This window comes from Calonectris borealis, chromosome 2 (assembly GCF_964195595.1).
Source record: "Calonectris borealis chromosome 2, bCalBor7.hap1.2, whole genome shotgun sequence".
Lineage (NCBI taxonomy): Eukaryota > Metazoa > Chordata > Aves > Procellariiformes > Procellariidae > Calonectris > Calonectris borealis.
The window spans coordinates 131,886,433-131,901,145 of record NC_134313.1 but is presented as its reverse complement, the minus strand read 5'-3'; the positions used below and the strand labels follow the sequence as shown (position 1 = coordinate 131,901,145).

Below are 14,713 nucleotides of genomic sequence, written 5' to 3'. Positions count from 1 at the left end.
CAGTGTACTTTAATCTCTAGTTACTGATTTTTCTCCAGAGGAACTTCTGTCTATAGGCAAGCCCTTACACTGAGACCAGAGGCTATCCTTTTTGCATAACAGAGAAGAAATGGATAATGTTCTTCTTCAACACTTTTTTTCCTGCAGTCCCTAATACCATTGCATTTATCCTCTGAAAATTTCCAAATGTGATACGTCGTTGACCTGGAAACGAGGAATGCTGATAGTTCTTCTGAACTACCAGTTAATTCCAAGATGATGTACAAGCACACTGTAAAGTACCGTGACATGTTTGCCATGGGGAAATGTCTAATACCTCTTCTCAGACTAACCCAAATTTAACTCAAGTTATAAGTGAATTGGAGGATTGCTGCTTATGGTGCAATGGCTCTGTTCCGGCTCTTAAAAGTAGATTCCACACTGTGACAGTGCATTTGCAAGAGCATTTTAAGCTTGTGATAAAATACAAACAGAAACTGGTTTATGAACTCGGTGATAAATGTTTTTGCAAAACAACCAGGAGAACAAAATAAGGATAAGTGCACTCTTCATTGGCCTGAAGTGACAAACTCACGAAGTGTGTGGAACATCTACAGGAAAATCAAAGGATGGTAAAGTGTGTGAGGCCAAAATGATCTTTTGCTGTAAATTCTGCATCCATGCAGAGCCTGTCACATCAGAGATTGGGGCCTCTGTGTGAAATAACGTTATAAGAATGCTGATGCTTAACTCACAGCAAAATCCTGAATAGCTTTAAATGACAACGCAAGGTACAGGTTATCAATAAATTATTGATCTTTAGATTCCTCACTGCAGCTCAGTATTCCCATACACTGACCACCTGAGCTTCTATCAGCGGGGAAGATAAGGACACTCAACATCTAGAGGAGTGCTTGTGCTTTACAGTGTCAAAGAGGAGAACCACTGTTTACTAACAGAGTAGTGAATTTAATTTGTGCTTTGGCTTTGAAAATAAATGATATTGTCTTTTTCAGAAACAGTGTCGTCTCCCCTGTCATAGATGTCATAGACTGGAAGACTTTTCAGTACTATCACTCTGTGGGCCTGCATCGAGGTGTTTTTGATTGGAAACTAGATTTTCATTGGGAACCAGTGCCAGAGCGTGAGGAGAAGGTACGACAGTCTCCCGTCAGCCCTATCAGGTAACAGTCCATCAGCCAATATGCCTCCACTCAGCTCAGCAGCAAAACTGTACAATTTGGGTCATCTTCCAGCTTCCAGAAGAGGGACATGGTTACTTGCATATGCTCGGTCAACATTTTTTGAAGGGATAGGTTTTTGGTTTACACTGAGTTTGTTTGGCCTTTAGTAATCATTCTAACTAGATTGCAGTCATACTTTCAACATGACAAATATTTTCCACACATTGACACAACTAGTGTACAACCTGACCAGACAAGGTGTGGAGGTTTGTAGGGAAAGCAAAAGATGGATCATACAGAGTTAAAAGAGATGTCTTCACCATGATCTGTTTGTCTGTTGTTTTGGGTGTACATGTACATAACATTTCCCACTGTTCTGAGCCTTATTTGATAATTCAGCTCTTGGCTCCCTTCCCCAGGCAAATCCTAGAATTAGGTTCCAGTTGTTCTTTCTTTTGGTTAGATAATCAATTCATTCAAGCTTATATGGAGTAGTATTCAAGCTTATATGGAGTAGTATTCAATCATTTTGTAATACTACCTCTGTGGAAATGGTGGGATTTTCACCATTCACATAATTCCCTATTCAAAACTCAAGGTATTCAATTCCAAACTGTTTTCTACACAGGAGTCCTGTAGTAGCTGGTGCAGTGGTGGCCATGGATCGACATTACTTCCAAAACACTGGAGCTTATGATTCTGACATGACCATGTGGGGAGCAGAAAATCTGGAGCTATCTATAAGGGTAAGAACCTTAATTAAAACATCAAGGTGTGGTAATAACTATTGGGCTTTTAAGGAACCTGAATGAAAAGGCAAGAAGCAATTTATAAAAGCAGTTAACTGCAGAACTTGAGGTATGGAGATTATCACTTTCCTCGCAGAAATCTATCCCCACGCTCCGTGATCTGTCAGGACTATACAAGAACATGCAGCTGCTGTGAGTTAGGAGCATTATGTCAGGAGAAGGAAGTTTCACTGGCTATCACTATCTGCCTGAGGACAGAGTCACTGGTTTCAGCACCTTCTGAGAGCTGCCTCTTCTTTTTTGGCATATAACATGCACCAAAGGGACAGTAGCTTTATTTCTTTGCCAACCTGTAGTTTTAATACCAAATTGTTTATATGAAATTGTTTGCATTGATTTTTGCTGAATACAAAGAATAACTGATATTAAAAAGCAATGAAAATTGCAGACACAAAGGGTATAGTGTCTTTAATGTGCCAGACAAAAGAGGGTGTGCCCCCAGGTCTCTTCACTGCACTCTTTGTGCACAGAAAAACATAAAAGCATATAAATAGCCATACTGGGTCAAATCAAAGGTCTGTCTTGCCCAGTATCTTCTCTGTGTCTCTGTGTCTGTGGGGAACAGTATATGAAGAAGCACATAATAATGCTCTTGCTGTTTCCAGCAATGTGCAGATTAGGATTTCCTGAGGCAGAGTCTATAGTAAAGGAGCTTCTCCTTTTTAGATAAAGGTAATCTAAATAAGGTAATCTCTTTTTGTGCTTTCACCTGTGTTTCAGACCTGGCTCTGTGGTGGCTCTGTAGAAGTTATTCCATGCTCCCGAGTTGGGCATGTCTATCGAAATCACTTTCCCCGTGCTTTCTCCTATGAAGAGGCCATTGTGAGGAACAAAATACGAATAGCAGAGACCTGGCTGGGCTCTTTTAAAGAGAACTTCTACAAGCACGACACAGTGGCTTTCTTAATCAGCAAGGTAAACACATCTGTAGTGGTTTGTTTCTGAGGGAAGGAGTGCGTGTTGAGGTAGGTGAAGGGAGTGAAATAGGGGTGGGGGTGTCTGTGTGCAGTGAAACATTCAATGTGCATGGTGCTGGGGATAGTCTTTTTATGAAACCTTCCAGTGGAAGAGCTGTCAGATCAGGAAGGAAAGAGAGAAACTTGTGCCTAGGAGTTATTTGCTGAAGTTATCAAATCTCTTAGAGTATGACTCCTTCTCCAAATGACTCCTTCTTCAGCTTGCCCAACAAGCTGTGATTTATTTTTCCACCGATAGTACATGGAAGGTTGCAGTGCATCTGAAGTGGAAGCTAGTAGCACTGTGTGCTCAAAGAGCCCTCCTAGAGGATTCATTCTTCGTTACTGAAAGTCTTCCTCCTGTGATTCATGAGGATATGCAGTAATATTCACGGGCATTTGGCAAACTGTGGTGTCTCTCCTACTGGAAGGGAACATATCTGAGTGGTCTAGTGACAAAAAAGGTGATTTTTTTTCCTGAACTGACAGATGTCCCGGAGCAACTGTCTGTAACTGAGGAAGTCAGATCTCAACATAGCCACTATTTACAAGTTAATTTTTCGTTAGAAGCATCGCACAGACAGCAGTCCGACCTCCAGGGATTTGGATTCCCAGCAGCCTGTACGCTGAGACAGGCTTGCAGCCAGGTGTGTGGCGTAGCCCTGGCATGTGGCCACACTTGAACTGTCTACAGGCTACACACCATTCAACAACTACAGAACTGCCACACTGTATAATCCATTGCAGATCAGGATCAGTCAAGGGACTGTATATCCCATGTATTACAAACCAGTGGATGTTTGTTTATTGGGAGTCATGCGGCTGTGGTTAATGTTGTTAATGTTTTTAATGTTAAGTTGTTAATAATGTGAAGTTGTTAATATTGCTGCAGTTCTCAGGAATTCTCTGGCTCCAATACCTTTTCTTGTAATGATATCCTCTCCTACCAAGGCAGTGGACAAGCTTGTGAGCAGTTGTGAATGAAAACGTGTCATTCATCTTGTTCATTTAACAATACCATACTTTTAAGAAGAAAAACATTCACTGAAAACAGTTAGGCAGAGCATGGGTAGGTGCTGTGCAAAGTTTCCCATTCAGTTTTGCTCTTGCATTTCAGTCCTGCATGCCTCAGCCATTGCAGTGCTGGCCATTGTCTCAGAAAGCCAGATCCAGCAGGAGCTGCGCTGCAGTGGGGAGACGAAAAGGGCTGTGCGTTGGGGTGGCTTCTTTGCTGTCACCTAGTCTGACATCCTTACGCTCCACCAGTGGATCTGCCTCTCCAGTCAGCCTGCTGTGCTAATCCTAGAGTCTGAAACTATTGTGTTTCTTTTTTTTTATTCTATTTTAACATTTTTTAAAAAGCTTCTCCCTCCTTGTCTGTGTTGTAGGTTTGAACTCCACTGGCCAGAAGTTTGTTAATTGACTCACAAGGGTTACAGCCGTGTCATTGAAAGGAGGACACTAGGCCGAGTCTTTTAAGACGGGCAGTTAGGTCCTTAAATCATTTAATAATTTCCTGAAGGCCTTTCTTGTCAACTCAGAAGCAATTTTCTGTACTAAAAGCTGCAGCCACCAATGATACAGTTTACTAGCTGTAAGCACCATGACCTTTTGCCTGAGAGTTTATTCTAGCCAGAATACTTTTAGTACTTCTAAGTATGATGCTCCTTCAAATGATCAATTTTACGATCTCTGTGCTCAGCATACCATAACATAAAAGGCCCTTTTCTCTGTTCCTTTCTTTCACAGCCAATATTTTCAGTATGTCAGTGCAGTGGGGTGTTATTCAAAAGGTACAAGCAAGCAATGACATTATTGCCGCTCAGCTGCAGATGGGCCCTGCGGGGATTTATCTCACTGAGAGGGTGAGCGGAGCCACCTATTGGCCACTACAAAAATCTCCGTGAGCCTTCACCGCCCACATTGCCCACTGCAGAAAATAACTAGTGACCCCCCTTTAGGTTGCTTTATGAGTCTTCACATTTTATGGTCTGAATTGCATCCTGCGCAGGATGCCTGTGGTGTGAGCGTTAATGCAGATGAATAAGGCTCTTCCCAGCTCTCTACTATTTCAGCCACTGTCTCTTTTCCTCCTTTTCTTGTGTGGTTTCTTTATTTAATTTACAAGCACGGTTTCCTTTCAAATTGGTTTACAGGGATAATGACTTTCTTTACATTTTTTACACATTTATTCGGCATCAAATGCAGACTGTAACTGGTATGACAAAATGGGATTTACTGCCATCGCCTTCTTCAGCCGAAGCAGAGTCTCATGAGAAACATCTCTTTTTAGGGGAAGCATTTTACTTCTCTGTTTCCCTTTTCCAAGAAAACCTCTTGGGGACAGGTTTGTGTGGTGCTGAATTGCTGAATTTTGTTGTTATGCTTATTAAATCTAAGACTGATACTGAACTATGAGGTTCTCTTTAACATATTGCAACTGTTGAGCTTTGCCTGTGCAGCTTACAGGGGCTGGCAAACAGTGCCACATGGCATGATTGATCCCTGCCTTTAGAAACTGATACCTCTCCCTTCATCTCCAGGGCCCTTCATTTGTCAGTGTTTTCCAGGCATGTCACAAAGTCCTTTTTTCTTTCTTATGGATGCAGAGAAATAGCTGGTCTGAGGAAAAGTTATTTACAGGCAATTCTTCGCTTCTCTTACCAATTTTATTTTCTGACGTAGGAATCCAAAACTGCATTTTTAAAAAGTAGAAACGTGAAGGGGGAGCTCTACTGCTGGCAAGAATGAGGAGAGAGACTCTTAAGGGTGGTGAGATATTTTTAGTATTTGGGCACTGAGAGATTTAGAAAAGTGTTTTGTGTGGTTTTGAAACTGAAGGATTAGACACTTACCTGCTTAGAAGTTTTCAGAACCCTGTTAGCCATCTTCAGTGCTAAATACCCTCAAAGAGTCAGACTGTCAGTCCTTTGCAGTGCACATGCCTGTAGCTGCACCAACGGTTGAAGGCACTTGTCTTTTTTTCAGAACAGAGTTGCTACCAGGAAGGGTGAGAACTGATATTGTGTGTATATAATTCAAGAACTCACATAAATCATGGGAAAGATTTTATGCCTTTATAGCCGCAAAACACATTCGCTTACTAAATTTAGTAAATGTCAGATAATAATGTGATAGACTATGTTTTGGGCTAAATTCTGTCATCACTTACATCCTCTGATCATGGAGGACTGACAATAACTGGGTAATTTGGGCTGTTAAAGGCCATGAAATTGAATTTTGATCAGCGGGGCAAATTCTATACTGAATGATAATCTAATACAATCCCACTGATTTCAGTACAACAAGTATCAAACTTGGCCCTGACTTTTTTAATTAAAAAGATGACAAAGACGGATTTATCTTGCAGTGTAATAATCATTTTTAGAGGAAATACTTATTTTCACAGTGTATGCTACTTCTGAAACATTCACTTCCATCACAATGCCAGATGATTTTAGCACAAAGTTGAAGGAAGGCTATAGCTGGTCCTCCTCCTTTGCATACTCATGAGAGATATATATCAATATCTATAACATGCAGGATAGAAGAGGTGGTAGAAATAATTCCTATGTAGTCATTTTCACTTCTGGCATCTCTAACACAAATACACTAGTAACCTTGTTGCCCCTATGCTTTCTCCATAAAGGCAGAGAAGCCAGACTGCAGTGAGCGCCTTCAGCTACAGAAGAGACTGGGCTGTAGAAATTTCCAGTGGTTTGTATCAAATGTGTACCCTGAACTCTCCCAACCTGAAGACTCACCAAGATTCTCTGGCAAGGTAAGAGAAAACATACTATAAAGAATGATGAGTGGGTTTGCATTGTTCAAAGACCCCAGTATCGGTTCCATGTACTAAGTACTCAGTAAGCATACAGTAAGAGGCTGTTCCTGCTTTGAAACGTTTATTGTCCAAAACAAACAATGCAACAAGGATAGGAGGAGAAAGAAAAGGACAGAAGAGACAAACAGCTCCAAATTCTCACATAAACATAGAAAGCCAGCCAGGAGCTGAACCCAGGTTGTCTGACTCAGTTCAGTGTCACAGATCAGAGGATCCTAACCTTAGGTTCTTTAGGTGCCATTAGTAAAGGAAAAGAATCGTGTTGCCTCATGTAGTTGGCAGCCACAACAGCAGCTGAGATATCTCTCTGCTGACCCATGTGAATGAAGAGGAAAAAGCATTTCTTCAGTCCTGCACTTCCCCCAAGGGCAGAGGTGGTAGCAATAGCAGTTCCTTGGCTGACTGTGTACAGGAGGGTTTTTTTAATTCACATAAGTTGATAATTATCATTCATTAAAATATGAATGTATTCCAGGCAGCCTTACCGGAAGGGATTTTCCCCCAACAAGGCAACAAGGTCCACTAATTAAGTCACACTTTGGTATCTATAGCCAGATTTTACTGTGTCCTTTTACTGTTTTGTCTGTTCTTCATTATCAAAGTTTGCTTGAGAAGAGCGTAAGAACTGAATGTGGATCACAGGAATTGTCACATGTTTTTTTCTTCTGGTATATCTTGGGGTTTTTTCTGTCTACACTGTCCAGTTGAAGTGCAATTTTCCATTAGCATAACAATTTTGACAGATTTCTTTTAACTATCGTAATAGTTAAAAACAGAAGTGGGCATCTCAAACTTAAACAAAACTCACTGGGTAACACTGACCTTTGGTGAGATTCTGCCTTTTATATCAGATCAGTTTGCAAGATCAACATGCAAGATCTAGTCTGAAAGAAAAAAATATTCCCTGAATTATGAGCAAAACTATATATCATAAAGGGATACAATCACAAAAAAGTTAGCTGAAGGATTTTTTTTTTTAATCTGATTGTGCTTTATTTCAGTATAAACCTTTACTTACAGCTTTACAATACTGGTGTTGGCTTCTGTGCAGATTACAGACCTGGAAGAGCCATTGCAGAAGGCTCTATCGAACTCTCCCCTTGCAGTGACAGTCTCACCCAGGTATTGTATACGTGAAGTATATAGGCACTGTATCAGATCTAGGGAACCATCCGGAAGACAGTCACTCCAACATGTAAATGGCTGGGTTGCCATTAGTGGAAATACTGATGTGTTCAGAATTAGGCATGTGCTAAGGAAATGATGCCCACTCTTCTGCAGCTGAGTGTCGTTGGAAAAATGGCAATGATGTTCCATGTGTCACTGAGGCCAGATACCCACACTTTGCTCCAGCAGACATCTTTAAGTGCCTATTTGTTAGTATATTTGGTAGTGTCTGGAGAACAGAAGGCCTGGGAGTAAAAAATATATAACAATTCTAGAATAATGGGGATGGGTTCCCCCATTACTGCCTAAACTGCCGTCAAAGACAGGAGGGAAATTCATGTAGACTCCCAAGCTGGCATTAGACTAGCAAGTTCATGCATTAACAGAAGCCAAACCAATACAGACCGACTGCAGATATTTACTCCAAGTCCCAAGCAAGTTTTGCTGCTCACACTGAGCTCAGGGTGACCTGTAGGCACATTTCTAACTGCAATGTGTGCGGACACTGTCAAAAACACCCTTCTGTTCAAATATTTATTAAGCTAGAAAATTTTATTATAGGATGGGTTTACTTTATACATAATTACAGTCCACAAAGCCTTTCCTTAGGTAAATCGTTATGCCAGAATTAGCTAGCAGGGAAGATTGCTTTGCAGGGTCAAGGCTGTTGGGTCTCCGTCACTCACGTTTGGGTTGCATCTTAACAAACATGTACAGGAAATTATTTTTGGAATTAGCATTTAAAAATGAATTGGGATGTCCTTCCATCGTTCTTCAAACAAACCCTCCCTTTTCCAGCACTTTGAATATAACAGCATGAAGGAAATCCGGCTTGGTTCTGCTCCGCTGTTTTGCTTTGATGTCAGACACGGGAAGGTTATCCCTCAAAACTGTACAAAGGAGACAGACAACAGCCACCAGCACTGGGATGTCCAGGAGGTCAGTAGTGACTCTGCTGTGAGGGGAAGGCAGCTGATGGTGACTATGGGATCACTGGGTGATTGACAGGATTCTTGTGTGGGGAAGGGATGAGGTATTTGAAGGGCAAGTTTCACTTCTATACCATTTTCACCCAGGAAATTTAGGATGCCTCTTGCCCATTCACAGTCGATGTGAAATAAATTTAAAAATACAAGTTACAGGAATCCTACCTAAATTCATATGTCCTTGTTTTAACTGTTTGTCTTACTGGCCTTATAGGAATAGAATCAGAATCAGTGGTTGTGAAAATAAGAGCAGGGCAAATCTTTGCCCACTTCTTTTGGATGGAGGAAGGTTTTGGGAATCCTGAACCCTCCCAAATGAGAGCCCTTTGGGAGTAAGGGAAACATTAAAATTCCTCCTGCATTGTAAGAGAAGAGCAAACTTCCTGTTAGAGGAATTTGGTATTATTCAGTGGACTTCACCCAGCAGAGCAGGAACTCCTCTACAAGACTGAAAAATGTCATACTCTGGGCCAGCCTGGGAAAATAGCAGTTACTGTAGTTGCAGGGATGCTGCAATCCTCTGGTACAGTTCCTACTGTAATTTGTTTTGATTCCTAAGGGAAGCACTGGTCCTTTTGAAATTTTGTGGCCTGTAGTATTGTAGTTGATGCTGATGTTAACCTGTACCCATAGGAAACAAATAGTGGTGGAAAAGAGATTTATTGAATTCTGCACCTACCACTCCTGTCAGCTTTGAAAGGAATTATGAATATTCACCATGCTTTGGGCTCAAAGCTAAACCTAGTCATTATGTTTCAAAAATTTTGAACAACCAGTCATTACTGGTGATCTATTGTATTTAAAAAGTTTCAGAAACATGGACCAGCTTTTACTGGAAATCCCTTATTTTTAATTTGTTCTTTCTTTCCCTTCTTCTCTCATCTTGTAGAATGGAATGATTGTCCATGTCCTTTCTGGCAAATGCATAGAGGCAGCGAAGAGTGAAGATGAGAAGGACTTGTTTTTGTGTGTATGTAACAAGAATGCAAATCAGGTGTGGCAATTTGAACGGTCCCATGTGCTACATCAGAGATGACTGACAGGTCTCTGTGGAGGTCAAGTCTCCAAAATTTAATGTTATTTCTGTTTGGGATTTAAGATACATTTCCTGCATGGACAAGAAAGATGTTTGTGTTTGCTCTAGCATGCAGGAAAGTTAGGAAGGTCTCTCCTTTGAAAGCCTGGCTCAAATAGTTGCCGCCAGTTCCTGGTTTATGCAGCTCTAGCTAAAATTTCTATTTATTCTGTGAAGCAGGGAATAAAGGTACTGTGAGCATCAATAGATTCTCAACTCTGCTATTGCAGAAGACAGTTAAGTTTGCCCTTTGAAGGAAACATGGAAAATTGGCTGCAGACAGCTTATCTTTAACATATTCGGTGACTTCTGAGGATACAGGAAAACAAATGTTTGTGAAACTTTAGAAACTGTAAAAGGAAGCCAGCCAAACCAGGGTAAGTGTTTAGCCTTGTTTTACAGTGCACTCGACTCATATAAAACAAAGTAGGGTTTGTATGCATAAAAGTAGTAGATGTTTTCACGTGTAATAGCTAAAATTTTGTTTTCCAACTAGCCTGAGCCAAATTTCTACCCTCAATGAGATTGCACAGCACATAAATTAGCACTTAATTAGGCACTAACTGCTCTAATTGACTTGGAATACCAACAGTCCTCAGTGTTTGGCACACCCTTCCTTAAATCCTTCGTCCATAGTTTAATTTGGATGGGAGAATGAGACTGAAATATTAACAACTTTTTTTTTGTTAAATGAAATTTAAGAACAACTCTTCAGGAGAGTTTTGTGGAATATGGAAGATGATTCAACTAGATTAGAAAGAAGGGTACCAAGTTCCCTGCTTATTTTGAAATGGAAAGTATCAGTGACGTCCATTTGCTCTTATAAAGCTATGGGATGAGCTTATTATTATTTCAGTGACAAAAGTGCTGGCTGAAAACAGCAAATGAAGGGAAACGGCGGGTTTCAACAGTGGCTACCTAGGAAGAAAATGCTGGTGCCTACTTCCACTTGCTTGCAGTCTGAGTTGTCTTTCACACTGTGAAAGTGAGTAAGTCTTTCACACTGCCAGTTGTAGCCAAGACGATCTTTTAGATTTTTGCTGTCGTGGGTCTCCAAGCTGATCCTCAAAAGACAGTAGCATACAAATTTTTCTAAACAAGCTTCTTCTGCAGAGCCTGCATCCCTGCTGACCTCCTGTCTTTCAAAGAAGTGAATGAGAGTTGAAGCTGGGTAATGAGAATGTTCTCATACAGTATGCACTAGCAAAGCAAACTTCTATCAGTATTTTGTTGGGGCACTTTCAATTTTGCAGTTAAAACCAGTATTGATGACACTTTCCAAGAGCCTGCTAAGACAGAAGAACAAAGATTTGGGAGTCTTCCCACATCAGCACCACACCTGATTTATAGTATAAATCAGTCATAATCATATGTATTTATTAAAGGAGAAGGGCATCATTAATGAAACTTATTTTTTTCTGGAGATTTTTTTCAAGAGACAGAAAATTGGATTTTTTGTAAAATGTACAGCACATTGTTTGACCTTCAGGAAAAGGAAGGAATCACGGAATATTCTTCTCAGAGCCTTCCAGTCACCTGCTCTTGCTAAATCATAATAAATTCGTTTCAAGCATATAAAATTGGTTACAACAGAAGACATGAACAGCATTCTGTGTTGTGTTGTCCAAAACATTTCCCAGTGGGGTCTCTGTTTGCTTTGAGTGCTACAGATTCCACACCATGTTCAGGCATCACTCCAATCACGCTCATTACCACTTACTCTTTCTTTGATAGCATCAGAATCTAATACCATTTGCTGCTGTGTCATTTAAAATTTCCTGTGACATTCTTGAAAATGCTTCAACTTTCAGCTGAAAGGATGGTAGCAACTTCTTCCAGAACACCAAGTGATCTCGGATCGTTGCCCAAATCTAGGGTTAGAAAAGAGAATTTCTAAATTTGCATAAAAACTAAGTGAAATGCTGTTTTAGTGACATGTGATTCCTTTATTTTAAATTATAAGTATGCCAGATTTTTTAATTATGTATTATTTATTATATTTTGGACGCTACACTGGGAATATCATTCCTTCAGAGTTTACCTTAATGTTAAAAAAAGTGTATACAAATATGATAATTGATCACAAGTGGGATTTATCAGACAGAAGAATGAAAATATTTTTGGTTTAGAGAGGGAATGTTTGGAATTAAACTTAAGAGATGTGGACATCCTCATCTTATACTGCTTTTTAACATAACGATAAAAACCTAGAAAATAAGGTTTGCTGTAGATATATGTACAATAGGAAAATGTTACATAATACCTTTTCCAACAATAAAATGAAAATATATGGTTCCGTACCATCTAAAAAACAATTGTTATTATACTTCTTGCTTTTAGTAACAGTGTAAATGTGTGTTTGGTTTCCAAGGGAACTAAACTCCAGAGCACAGGCCAGAAGGGAGCTGCAGTGTGGTCTAGGAGGTCTCCGTATGGGGACAGCCGGGGGACATGGATTGTGGGCCATACCGTGGAGCACACTTCCCTCTAATATAAACATAACTGGTTATTACACAAAAAAAAACAAAGGGAGAACATCTATCCCCTGTTTTTCCTAGTTTCCTCCCGGTGTGCCTTTTAAATGGATTGGTTGGTTGTACCAATGCTATTTCCCCATTGTGGTCATTTACACTTTGCCCCTGTGGTTAGATCCATCAACTAGACCCTTCTCCTCGTAGGTTGTACAGGGGGCTCAACAAAGGGGGTCTGCTAAGGGTGCTGGAGTGTTTTCCTCAGTTTTGCTCATCTTTCACACATCACTAGCAGACAGCAATGCTCTGAGCATCACAAAACATGGAATTACTTTTAGCACTGTATTTAGACAGGGGCAACATTTCAGGTTCCTCTAATTCCCATCGACAGGATTGAAACGTAAGAACAAAATGTTTCAGGCAAGAACGGAGTAGCAGTTTTAACTTTGAAGGCCTCTGAAGTAGGGCCTCAGGCAAGAGCCGAGGAATTCCAGCATAACACAAGTAAACATCTTACACTCTAACTCCACCTGTTTCTTTGAATTTGGCAACCCAGGCATAATGAATGCTTTGAGCCAAACCCACCCATGAAGCTGAGCTAAGGGGTCAGATTCAAGAACAGGTGACCTTTCGGTTGACAACGCTTACTAAATAGCCTGGTTTATTCCTCTTCCAGCTAGCTGGAAATGGAAGAACATAAAGGCCTGAAGTATTATTCAACTTTTATACCTAGACCCAGCTGATGCAGTCGGTATTGGCCGAAGTTTGGGGTTTGTCCTGTTAGGTGAGGTGTCATCACTAACGCAGAGAAACAGAATGGCAGCATTTTTCTCCCTGTGTTAACCTGAAGTTTGAACAGGGGGAAGGTTAGAGCAACCTTTATGCTGAATCCTGTAGCACAGAAATGTTCAGGGTATCTCTCAGTCCACGTGTAAGTGCCTCCAGGTCCTCCCTTAGAGACGTTGATTGAGCTGTAATACTGTCTGCTTACTAAAAAAGCTTCTGTTACAGATTTCCCTAGGAAGGAATGGGGCTATGCTGAGGCAACCGAGACAAAAACAGTAACAGCCTGGATTTTTATAACGGCTGGAAGGTGACATGTGAGTGAGAGCTTTCAGGTTCTGCCTTTGTATCTCATTTTATCTCCAGCAGTTTGATTCAAATTACGAACGTATTGGAAGAGAGTAAAAAAGGAGTGTTTTGCAAATACTGGTAACTTCTTGGCTCATGTTTTTAAGCTGTGCAAACTGCAGACTTCTGCCCTGAATAAAGTATGTCAGTGCACAGTGAAATGTTGTATTTTTATTCCTCTTCATTGTGATATGATTGGCTAATGCCTCTTTTTCCTCATGCTGCAGAATAGCTGGTCTGCAAAGAACCTTGTCGGAAAGCCTCCAGTGGCAATACCTTCATTTCGCCGTCACCTAACCGTCTTACAGGAATGTACAGGAGGTCTCTGCCTCCACTAACATCTGAGAGGGGGTTTGATTTTATAGTCCTTTGCCATAATTTCTATTGGTTTCAGTGGAAAGGTCTGAATAGGGACTACAGAAAGAGCATCCCTGGAAAGCATGATCCCTGGCACACCCTTCAGACAGCTCACAGCTGTTTCTTCACCAGGTGGCTTGGAAGGATGTACTAGAAAAACAATCTGGCTACATGACTTGGGATAGCAGGCATAGTGTTTTTGCTGTCTTTCTAGCTGCAAATGGTGTTTTTTTGTAAAACGGCTATCCCACTTGGGGATTATTATGCATTGGACACACGGGACTGGATTCACCTCTGTTAACTGCAGCCACCTAAACAGTAGTCACAACTAAGCTAATTGTCGAGGCTTCTTCTACTGGTCAGCAGAGAACACCTCCAGAGGTAACATCTTTCTTTTCGAAGACAAGTATTTAAACAAGAGGGGTGAATCACTATCTAGAAATGTTTGCTTTCTCTACTGATTAGAGAGGGAGTCTTAATGATTAATTTAGATGGCATGTGTAGCTTTTAAACTGGCATTAGGTAGAAGGAACATCATCTGAAGGGTACCCAGGCTAAAACCCTTCCAGGAGCCCAACCCCAGTGCCCAGCTCTTCCGATTCCCCCCAGATCTGGCTTTAGGCACAGAGATGACAGCCAAGAACAAACTCCCTTGCTATCATCTGCCGTTTCCTGAAATAAGCTTACACCCAATAGCACTTTTTTTTTCAAGATAGCTTCTTTGTTCACAAACTGAGAGACCCCACCGTGTAGG

General features: G+C 40.8%; 2 protein-coding genes across 2 annotated transcripts in view; one reads left to right on the top strand and one right to left on the bottom strand.

Annotated features, from left to right (window-relative positions):
* Positions 1-12,305, top strand: part of GALNT15 (polypeptide N-acetylgalactosaminyltransferase 15) — a 27,379-nt gene extending 15,074 nt beyond the window's left edge. The window contains exons 4-10 of the mRNA XM_075143449.1: positions 996-1,163; positions 1,792-1,909; positions 2,693-2,887; positions 6,578-6,709; positions 7,793-7,894; positions 8,738-8,878; positions 9,815-12,305. Of these exons, the coding sequence (XP_074999550.1) occupies positions 996-1,163; positions 1,792-1,909; positions 2,693-2,887; positions 6,578-6,709; positions 7,793-7,894; positions 8,738-8,878; positions 9,815-9,961 (1,003 nt within the window). The 3' untranslated portion in view covers positions 9,962-12,305. The remainder of the gene's footprint in view (positions 1-995; positions 1,164-1,791; positions 1,910-2,692; positions 2,888-6,577; positions 6,710-7,792; positions 7,895-8,737; positions 8,879-9,814) is intronic.
* Positions 11,021-14,713, bottom strand: part of DPH3 (diphthamide biosynthesis 3) — a 20,033-nt gene continuing 16,340 nt past the window's right edge. Inside the window, exon 3 of the mRNA XM_075143457.1 lies at positions 11,021-11,871. Within this exon, the coding sequence (XP_074999558.1) occupies positions 11,737-11,871 (135 nt within the window). The 3' untranslated portion in view covers positions 11,021-11,736. The remainder of the gene's footprint in view (positions 11,872-14,713) is intronic.